The sequence below is a fragment of the Haplochromis burtoni genome, unplaced genomic scaffold (assembly GCF_018398535.1).
Source record: "Haplochromis burtoni strain Fernald_Lab_line unplaced genomic scaffold, NCSU_Asbu1 Contig_300, whole genome shotgun sequence".
Classification (NCBI taxonomy): domain Eukaryota; kingdom Metazoa; phylum Chordata; class Actinopteri; order Cichliformes; family Cichlidae; genus Haplochromis; species Haplochromis burtoni.
Window position 1 is genome coordinate 665,243 of NW_024582661.1, and position 10,171 is coordinate 675,413.

Sequence of the window (10,171 nt, forward strand, 5' to 3'; positions counted from 1 at the left end):
AGAGCAGCTACTGCATTCAAGCTCTTAGAGATGGTCAAGATGATCGGATCAACTTTTTACAATCAAGAGATGCAGAGAGCATCTCTGAACTCACAACACATTGAACCCTGAAGCAGATGGGCTACAGCACCAGAAGACCACACCAGCTATCACTCTGGGGAGAAAAGAAAACTCTGAATATGGACTGAGGCTGCAATTCACTCAAATTCACCAAAATTGGTCGATAGAAGTTTGAAAAAGTCTTGTCTGGTTTGATTTCTGCTGTAACATTCATGCTACGTTGTGTCAGTGGTTCAGGCAGGTGATATATTGGTATGGTAGATATTTTGAAATACTGGTGCCATAGTTTTTTTCCATAACATAATTATATCATGATATGTACGCTTAAATAAGATAAGATAAAACTCAATTCAGTTCACCTAGTGGGGTAAGGTGCTGACAGGATCGGGGTGACTATATATTTGAGAAGTGTCAAAACCAGTGTGTTTCAGTAACTTGGTTGCCTGTGCTGTGCTGCCTCTTTAACTCAGCTGTAGTGAAGGACACAATTTTTCTTTATCTAGAAGATATCCTCTAAATGGGTATTTTAACCATGTTAGTGGCCATGTTGGCCCAAACTCTCCCCGCAGGGCACTTTTTGTTTAAAGCGGGTTGATCTCACAGGAAAGTGCAGTTTATTTGCTATTAATCACAAGTTTATTCAAGCCCCTTCTCTGGCATTCCGCTACGAGATGCCTGAACTACTGTTGGTAGTCAAAACTGAAGCATTTTAACATAGGATTAATGTGAGCTGAGACGTACTCCCTCAGCATAACTGAGACACCATATACTGTTGGCTTTTTTTCCTTTAATTTGTCACCTATATCTGTATATTGTAGTCATTCAGGAGATTTTTCTCAGGATAAAACTAACATCTGAAACACCCATCAAGGATTTTTGCCAACGTATTCCTTCATGTATGTGTGTATAGTAGGTTATTAAACAATATATGCAGATGGAATCTTTGTAGTAAGTCATGTCAAGCTGAAACATAATGATTACTGTCTTCTAAAAAGAAAAAGTGAGCTGTGGGTCTTTTTAATAATGACGCATTTGAATGGTTCTTATTCAGTTCCATAGCATCAGTTTTTCATAATTAACACATTCTGTTCCACATCTGTCCACTATCACACGTATCAGCGCTGTAGTTACACATCCTGATGTTCTATTCCACATTTAAATTACATTTAACAGGGTTGGACTGTTAAACGCTGAACAAAGCAAGGAGATGATCACGTTTGTTTTTCATCTGGGAGCGTTATATGCAGTCGGCCCAGTGTTTGGGTGAAGTATTTCGGTAGCGGGCAGGACACGTTGACGTCAGCTTGGCTGCTTCCTGGCAGCGTCAGCTGTCGTGCATGTAAATGAAGGGGAAGGTGCCGAACCTTGCTCTGTTCAATCCCAAGTTTTCCCAACACACGTTCTGGTAATTTCTGTGGAAGGAAATGTATTATTTAGTCATCATTTGTGACAAAATAGAAATCAAACTCTTATACATGTTAAAAAAGAGACTGTAAACATCTTACCTGTGGTGCCAGTTTGCTCCAGTGGGAATATTTGTGGTCACCAAGAATGGGACACCCGAGAGCAAAGGCCATATGAACCCTCATCTGGTGCTTCACTCCTGTGAACACAATGAAGCAGAAAAATACCGAACATGTGCCCAGGCAGGTTTTTGGGATGATTTCCTTTTGTTCACATGTGCACTGTTACCTGTAAAAGGCTGGAGCTCCACAAGGCTGCAACCACTGCTGCTGTCCAGGACTCTGTACTTGGTCAATGCTGGATGAGCTTGGCGATGACTTCGGACTTTGGTTACACCATCACCTTCATCGTTCAGTCTGTAAAGAGGACTCAGAGCCATCTGAAATCAAAGAAGTTGTTATGAGACTGGAAAATGCACACCATTATTTAAACAATAACTAATAATTTACTCAAATGCTCTGGACAACAAACCCAAACTAATTTAATGTGTAATAAACATACTAACTACTAAGCTAAAAGCCGTACATACAAGGATGTTTAAAGCAATGATCATACAGAATAAGAGGCACCTTGTAGTGTGGCTGAGGACCTGTGACCTCTCTCTCTATGATGGGAATATCAATCAGACCTTCAGATGGCACAGGAACACCAACCGTGATAACCCTGAAAAGGAACAACATAACTAACATGCAGTGGGAGTATTAGCATGTACATTATTTAATTAATCCTTATCAGTTTCCCCTACTCACCAGTACTTCCTCTCCACTTTGTTATTTCTATTCAGAGCGAGTACGTGCTCCACCACTTCATCCCTCCTGGCCAGCAGGAGAGTTCCCGTTGAGTCCTTTTCTAGACCCAGACAGGGAATGAGCTGAGAATCAGACTTTATCTTCATCCCATCCATCATTTTGGAGAGAACAGGAAGCACAGAGGTGATGGATGTGACGTCGGAGTCATCTGGGAGACAGCAGCAACATTACATTTGTGGTGCCAGTTAGACATCCCAGCTTCAGTGTGATAGCTGACATTTTTATGGTCATTCCAGCTGTTCTCAGTAATGATACTGCATGTCTCCTAACAATAACAACAACAATAATAATAATAACAACAATACTGAGCCTGTTTAAGAACACCTTAATATTTACAACAATAAAATATAGTCTCACCACATAATTTTTCATACATATGTTTAACTGTTCATTAATACAAATATCTAATTAGATAATCATATTAATTTAGCATGCAGGCATCAATAATGGTCAATAGTTCAGAGCCATGATCAGAATGGGAAAGAAAGGTGATTTAAAAGACTAAATGTGGCATGGCTCCTGGTGTCAGACAGGCAGGTTTGAGTATTTTATAAAGTTTCCCAATCATCTTTCGGGTTCACACAGAACAGTACAAATGGATGATGTCAGACGATGTTTTCTTGGCACACTCTGTGCCCTTTAGTACGATCGTTTAAACACCACAGTCTACCTGAATATTGCTGCTGACCATGTCGTAAAACACCATGTTACAAAGATCTCATATTGTTTTGCTTTGAATACTTCGAAACAGCGTCCATTAGTAAAATACACGACAACTAGTTCAACACATAAGAAAACTTAAGTATTCTCCAATTGTAATATACTGAAACATTTACCAACAAATGTATTTATTGAATTTTTATTTTTATTTCAAACTGAAAATAAAAACTTTTTCAAACTTCTTGTCAGTGTAATCAGATTAAAGAAGACAGCCCAGTGTTGGTTTACCTGCCACAGGGATGCCGTAGGGTTTGTTGACGATCACTACATCCTTGTCCTGGTACAGCACGCTTCTGTGGAGGTGTTTGGCGAGCACGTTGGGGTGCACATTTTGTAACTGTACACTGAACCGTTTCAGCTCCATCACCCTCCTCTGCTGGGCAGACATGGGAGGCGCTGTCTCTCGGGTCTTCGACTTCTCTCCTCGGATCTTACGGGCCAGGTCAACGGCTCTAACACGGGGTTTGTCATCTGCGTCGGAGCCTGGAGTGTGGTTGGCAGCGGTGCTCTGACCCCGGGCGAGGGGCGGTGTTGTCTGCGGACACTGGCGGCAGGTTGTCCGGGGTTTGACCAGACAGAAGAGCACATCCAGGCCGGAGCTCCGGTCAAACACACGCGTTAGTCTCCCACAGGTGTTCATCACGGCACTGAGTCAACCTCACAGACCAGACGGCGTACACGAGCTTCAAAACACAAGCATGAACTCTGAAGTTATTAAAGAATTTCCGGGCCAAGCCTTTCAGAATAAAAGCATAATTTCATCCATTCATTCAAATTAAAATAATTCCGACATATTAGACACTATATAGATAAAACCAAACGACAAACGATATAACTATCCGTTTAAATGCTCTTAAACATAACAAATACACATTGCGTAAATGTAAAAAAAAGGATTCCGGTAATTTCCGCCTTTCTCTCAACGGGTGTATTTGTTAACTACGCTTTCACGGCCCGCCAGGTCACAACTGCAAAATATTATAGCTTCTGGAAAGCACCGCCCGTCTGGTAGATGAATAAAAATAAGTCGATCATAATTTCCGGTTGTTACAAAGTTGCATGTTGTCTGCTGTGGATTTTTGTTGTCATAAGGCAAATACAAGCACCTTAGTGATCTAATGGACAGCAGATGCGCATAGCTCAACCAAACCGAAATAATTGCCAGGCTTCATTAAATCTCAGACAGGAAGCTGATGGAGTGTTTTTTCTCCTAACGTATGCTTTCTTGGTAAAAGCCTGCAGCTATGAAGATCACAGACGGTGTATTACGATGTTTCAGAGTGGCCAGGACTCATCGGAAAAACGAAGAGAAGGTCAACTGCGTGGACTACAGCCCAAATGGTGAAAATGTGATAACAAGCAGCGACGATGACCGCATACTGCTGTATGACATGCGAGATGGAAAGTAAGTGGCAGCCACTGTAGACAGTATACTGTAAATGATAAATATACAGTATACTGTGACTGCATTGTGTTCTTATGTTGTCCTTGTGCTTTTCTCAGGTGCAAAAGCAACCTCTTCAGCAAAAAGTATGGAGTAGACCTCATCCGCTACACGCATGGAGACACAAATACAGTGATCTACAGCTCCAACAAACTGGATGGTAAACACTTGACGCCATGCACAGCAGTGCGAATACAGTTAGTGGTCCATTTTGGAAAATGAAATATATTTTGGGATATTTTTCAGATACCATCAGATACCTTTCGCTCACTGACAACAAGTACATCCGATATTTCCCAGGTCACACTAAGAGGTGCGTAAAGCAAACACACAACCTTAATCAACCACAACTGTAAACATGTAGACTGGTATTCAGTGAAAGCAGACAGTTATATAGTATGCACCCTATATGCCTACTAAGTAAATGGACATGCTTTTATTTACTGTAACCAGACTAAATAGAATAAAATGTAGTTGAGTGGAATTCTCATTTTCTACCTTTCTGGAGCTTTCTCCAGTGTGCTCATAAAAATACAGAAATATACACTCAGTGGTGACTTTATTAGCTAAACCTGTTGAACTGGATTTTAGTGGAAATATCTAATCAGCCAGTGTCATGGCAGCAACTCAATACATTTAGGCATGGTGAAGGTGATGTGCTGAATTTCAAACTGAGCATCAGGATGAGGAACAAAGGTAATTTCAGTGACTTTAATGTGGCGTGGTTGCTGGTGCCAAACAGGCTGGTCTGAGTACTTCTGATACTGCTGATCTGCTGGGATGTTCCCACACAACCAACTCCAAGATTTACAGAAAATGATCTGAAAAAGCAAAAAATTCCAGTAAGCAGCATTTCTCTGGGTGAAAATTCCTCGTTGGTGACAGAGGAGAATAGTCAGACTGCTTTGATCTGAAAGGAGAGAAATAGTAACTCAAATAATCACTCGTTATAACCAAGTTATGCAGAAGAGCATCTCTGAATGCTCTCCAGACATTTCTGTTGCAGATGTGCTAAAGCAGCACAAGATCACACTGGGTGCCACTCCTGTCTGCTAAGAACAATAAACAGTAGTTACGGTTTATATCGCTCAAATTAGACAACAGAAGAAAAACGTTGCCTGATTGAATGATTCTCAATTTCTCCTGCAAGTTTGAGATGTCAGGATAAAAATTTGGATGAAACAAAGCGTTGCACTCAAATGGCCTCCAGAGTCACAGATTTCAGTCCAACAGAGCACTTTTGGATTGCAGAGGAATTCAGATTCTCATTGTGGATGTGCATATAGTGTGCATTCCTGAAAAGCATGTTCCTGTCTGTCTTTCCTTAAAGTAATTTTACATTCAATAAAACATTAGCTCAATCCTGATCAGTTAAAACCAATTTGTTTGGGTTTCAGGGTTACTGCTCTCTCCATGTCTCCGGTGGATAACACATTTATCTCTGGGTCATTGGACAAGACTATCCGGATCTGGGACCTCCACTGTCAAAACTCTCAAGTAAGTAGTTTTCCATTTCTTCTGCCATTTGTACACATTTACAAATGTGTAATAACAGCTACAGCAGTAGAATAGTGTGCTTTACACAAAATACTGCCTATTAAAGTGCTGTTGATTAGGAGTCCCTGAGTAGTCTTGACCACCAGAGGTCTCCAAATCTCTCTTGGATCTGAATCTATGAGCAACACCAGAAACATAACCTTGCAAAAATATAAGGAGTAAATAAACACCAAATGGAAATAAACACATAAATATGAAAACATGTGCTGCAGAAAGTGGTCATTATTGAGGATTCTTTTGCATATTTCTTGAAAGTTAACAGTTTATGTTGCACAATCTCTCTGATTTTCAGGGTTTGATAAATCCACTGGGGACACCTCTGTGTTCGTTTGACCCCGATGGGCTGATATTTGCTGCAGGAGTGGATTCAAAGACAGTTAAACTCTACGACTTTCGTGCTTTTGACAAGGTACAGCTGAGTCCATTAAGGGTTTTCTGTTTGTGTTCACATGCATTCTTTCCAAAAGCATTAAATGAAATTCTTAATTATCTGAAAATCTTCCCGTTGAAGGGCCCGTTTGCCTGTTTTGAAACGAGGTTTAATCGCGTTTGTGACTGGACTGGACTCAAATTCAGTAGTGATGGGAAGCAGATCCTCATATCTACAAATAAAGGGATTATTGGAGTCTTGAATGCTTTCAATGGATCTGTGCTGCACACTTTTTCCGTAAGAGACATATTGGAACAAAAATACGAAATTGCATCTGTTTTTATGTTAGTATAATTATTTTCAGATTACATGCTGAAGCCATCCCTGTCTTTCCTCATTTTAAGGGCTACAACAACAGTAAAGGCATCTCACTGGAGGCCTGCTTCACACCTGACTCGCAGTTTGTCATGATTGGTAAGCTAAAAAAACCCCTCAAACTTTAGATTTGAGCCTTTTCCTTTAAGCTTCCTGTTAACACTCTGGTTTTTCCAGGCTCAGAAGACGGGAGAGTTCACGTTTGGAGCACAGAGAGTGGAATGAAAGTGGCCGTGCTGGATGGGAAGCATCCAGGACCCATCAGTGCGCTCCAGTTCAACCCCAGATTCATGACGTTTGTTAGTGCCTGCTCGAACACGGTGAGCGCAAGCCTTTCTTACCAGTGTGTCATTGATCTCCTGCTGGAAAAACTGCTTATTGTTCTCATTTTGACTTTTTAAAAATTATTTTCTCAACAGACTTTTTGGCTCCCGTGTGTTGATGACTTGTAAAGGCACCAAAGGTCACCATCATGGAGTGAAGTTGGACCCTCCTTTACAAACATCATGACCAAGGAATATTTTGGAAAAATGTTATGTTGTTTCTACCTTTTTTTAAAAAAGATGTTTCATTAGCTTTTATTAGCCTGTGTTTTTTTTTAAAATAATAATTGTGCTTTTATTGATAGGTTTTATAATAAACGGTTAAGTATTATAATTCAAAAATCTTGTTTTTTAAACGTTGCCCCTCATCCTCCTCAACGTTTTGCTAGAATATCTGAATTCCAACAATTTCTTTTATTATTATTATTTTTCCTTTGTATTAACCAACAATATTAGAAGTATAAATGTAAACTGACAAACACTAACAAGTGAGAGTTTTGTGTGTGTGTGTGTGTATACCTTGTGTTGGGGGGGGAGTGTTGTGTGTGTGTGTGTGTGTGTGTGTGTGTGTGTGTGTGTTTTCCATCTTTGCTTCTTTACCCTATGCTTAGGATCCTCGTGGCGCAAATTCAACAAGGTGCTGGAAACATTTCTTAGAGATTCTGGTCCATATTGACATGAAGACACAGAAGTTGGATATCAGATGGAGATGGTTTACGCTTCGTGTCACAGCACATTATCCTGCTTGAAGCAGCCATCTGAAGACCACTACACTGTGGTGATAAAGAAATGGACATGGTCAGAAATGAATGACGATGCAAGGACCAGTCTACTTCCTCAGCCTGTCTGACCGATTCTGATGCTCGGTTTCATCGTGTACATGATGTACACATGTCTAAATGCCTGGAATAACTGTTACATGATTGGCTGATTAGATATTTGAATGACTTAGCAGTTAAACATAAATGTAGGCCCCTCACACATGTGTAGCTCTAACTGATCCATTTCCAGTTTTCAGACTTTTTCCATTTGTCACACCCCTAAAAGGATCAGTCAACGCTAATGCACGATTCTCTTGAATCTTGAAAGTGAGACTTTGCTTAACTTTTATGTTTCAGTTACGGTGAACTATTCTTGAACTCTGTTATCTAACTCAAACCTGTTGCCTCATCTAAATACAGGGAGTCATGCTAAACAAAGCTCAGTTTAAGTTATCCAGCTTTTCTTAAGTAAAGAAGCTTTTCTTAAGCTGAATGGTTTTGCACATATTCAACTCTGTATATTTTTATATTTTTATTTTATTATTTTTTACTATTTAATTTGTAAAATGTGTATACACACACACACACACACACACACACACACACACACACACACACACACACACACGAAAAAATATTTAGTATACACATCCAGAAATGCATACACTATTATATATTGTACATATATTTATTAGTTTCAGATGTAGCCATTCTTGTATTTGCTGGTTTGTGTTGTTGTGTTTGCACATTTCTGTTGCTTGTGGGCTCGCACACAAGAATTTCACTCGCATGTGCTGTGCCAGTGTGCCTGCACATGCGATGTGACAATAAAAGTGATTTGATTTGATTTGATTTGATTTGATTTGGTGATTTACATCTTAACAACATTCAACTTAAATAATGCTCTGAATCACACTGAATTTATTTACATATTTTATTATATAATTTGCCCTGTCGGAGGAAGATGAGGCTATTCTTGTCAATGCTCAACTGAAGAAGCAGCACACTGGTGTTGGCCAGAGGGGCCGATGGTGCGATATGGCAGCCTCGCCTCTGTCAGTCTGCCCCAGGGCAGCTGTAGCTACAACTGTAGCTTGCCTCCACCAGTGTATGAATGTGAGAGTGAATGAATAGTGGAATTGTAAAGCGCTTTGAGGGGTCCCGAAAAGCGCTATATAAATGCAATCCATTAGTATCATTATTATTACAGTCGTTCTTCCAGAATAACCTAAACCGCTTTCTCTTCTTTCTCAGACTTTTCTTATTTCCTGTAGATTTTTGTTCTGAGGTCTGTCATCTCTCTGAAAAGTGCTTCATGCTGCACATCAAGTTTCTTGAACCTTTTCTCTCGTTCTTTTAGTGTTTCCTGCTTTTCTTCATGTTTTTCTTCCAGTTCTTTGTTTGCCTCATGCATGTGTTTCTTTGTTGTTCTTTATGATGGGTGGCTTGTTACTCTTCATGTCTCTTCTGTAGTAATTGAAATGAAGACTGTATGTCTTTATGACTTTTCTCCTGCCGTTGCTTCTGCTTCTGCTTTTTGGTGTTGGCTTACTGGACTTTGTTATAGAGTGCTTGTAAATGGCTGTTTTTGGTCACCACTTCTTGGATTCGTCACTCTATATCTCTGCATATTTTCTCAAGTTCAATTTTATTTCCTTCACTTTATTGTAAAATACTTGTAATTCTGTATTTTGTGTTTCAAACTCTTGGAGAATGTGCCGCGTCTCTCTTTGGGTTTCTTCCAGTTGTTCCTTCTCTTTTAGCAGGTCTGAATTTTCTTTGTGCGCTTTATCAATCATTACTTGTAATGCTTCCATTTTTTCCTCTGTGTCTTCGAGTTTGCACTGCATCTGTTGGTGGCCTGCCTCCTGTTCTTCCTTGTCTTTAAGCATTCGTGTGTTTCTTCTCAATGCTTCATCAGACGTCACTTGGAGGCTTTCATTTTTCTTCTCTGTCTTGGAGCTTGCACTCCATCTCTATGTATTTTTCTTCTGTGTCATAGACCTTGTAAAATATTTCTCTATGTTTGATTTTCCATTTTTTAAACTCTTTCTTCAGTTGTGTATTTCTTTCAAGTGCTTCATCAAACATTACTCGCAAGGCTTCATTATTTTCCTCCATATCTTGGAGCTTGCGATGCATTTCACTGTTCTTCTCTTCCAGTTGACGTTTCTCCTCCTGCATTTCTGTGATCCTGTTCTCAAGGTCTTGTTTTTCCTTGTTACAATTATTAAAATCTCTTTTGAGGAGTGATGAGGTGTTCCGTTTGTCTTGGGTGACGTTGTCTC

At 39.9% G+C, this 10,171-nt stretch overlaps 2 protein-coding genes across 2 annotated transcripts; one reads left to right on the plus strand and one right to left on the minus strand.

The window, feature by feature from the left end:
- Positions 1 to 1,061: 1,061 nt before the first annotated feature.
- On the minus strand, positions 1,062 to 3,764 carry LOC121815781 (mitochondrial RNA pseudouridine synthase rpusd4-like). Its single transcript, XM_042228055.1, has 6 exons — positions 3,282 to 3,764; positions 2,274 to 2,481; positions 2,094 to 2,187; positions 1,753 to 1,903; positions 1,566 to 1,663; positions 1,062 to 1,472 (listed from the first exon to the last, which is right to left on the minus strand). Exons 1-6 carry the CDS (start codon positions 3,691 to 3,693, stop codon positions 1,272 to 1,274), a joined length of 1,164 nt encoding a protein of 387 aa, XP_042083989.1. The 5' UTR covers positions 3,694 to 3,764; the 3' UTR covers positions 1,062 to 1,271.
- A 314-nt stretch (positions 3,765 to 4,078) lies between these two features.
- On the plus strand, positions 4,079 to 7,396 carry LOC121815784 (WD repeat-containing protein 82-like). Its single transcript, XM_042228058.1, has 9 exons — positions 4,079 to 4,458; positions 4,557 to 4,657; positions 4,744 to 4,810; positions 5,895 to 5,994; positions 6,347 to 6,463; positions 6,566 to 6,721; positions 6,829 to 6,898; positions 6,977 to 7,119; positions 7,219 to 7,396. The coding sequence occupies exons 1-9, from the start codon at positions 4,298 to 4,300 to the stop codon at positions 7,249 to 7,251; spliced, it is 948 nt and encodes a 315-aa protein (XP_042083992.1). The 5' UTR covers positions 4,079 to 4,297; the 3' UTR covers positions 7,252 to 7,396.
- The last annotated feature ends 2,775 nt before the right edge of the window (positions 7,397 to 10,171 follow it).

Excerpts from the sequence above, each read along its gene's own strand:
- LOC121815781 (XM_042228055.1), bottom strand. The coding sequence starts at position 3,693 with ATGAACACCTGTGGGAGACTAACGCGTGTGTTTGACCGGAGCTCCGGC. Across the intron at positions 2,188-2,273 it reads AAAGTGGAGAGGAAGTACTG|GGTTATCACGGTTGGTGTTC; the intron begins GTGAGTAGGGGA and ends GTTCCTTTTCAG. Across the intron at positions 1,473-1,565 it reads GGAGCAAACTGGCACCACAG|AAATTACCAGAACGTGTGTT; the intron begins GTAAGATGTTTA and ends TTCCTTCCACAG.
- LOC121815784 (XM_042228058.1), top strand. The coding sequence starts at position 4,298 with ATGAAGATCACAGACGGTGTATTACGATGTTTCAGAGTGGCCAGGACT. Across the intron at positions 4,459-4,556 it reads TATGACATGCGAGATGGAAA|GTGCAAAAGCAACCTCTTCA; the intron begins GTAAGTGGCAGC and ends TGCTTTTCTCAG. Across the intron at positions 4,658-4,743 it reads CAGCTCCAACAAACTGGATG|ATACCATCAGATACCTTTCG; the intron begins GTAAACACTTGA and ends GATATTTTTCAG.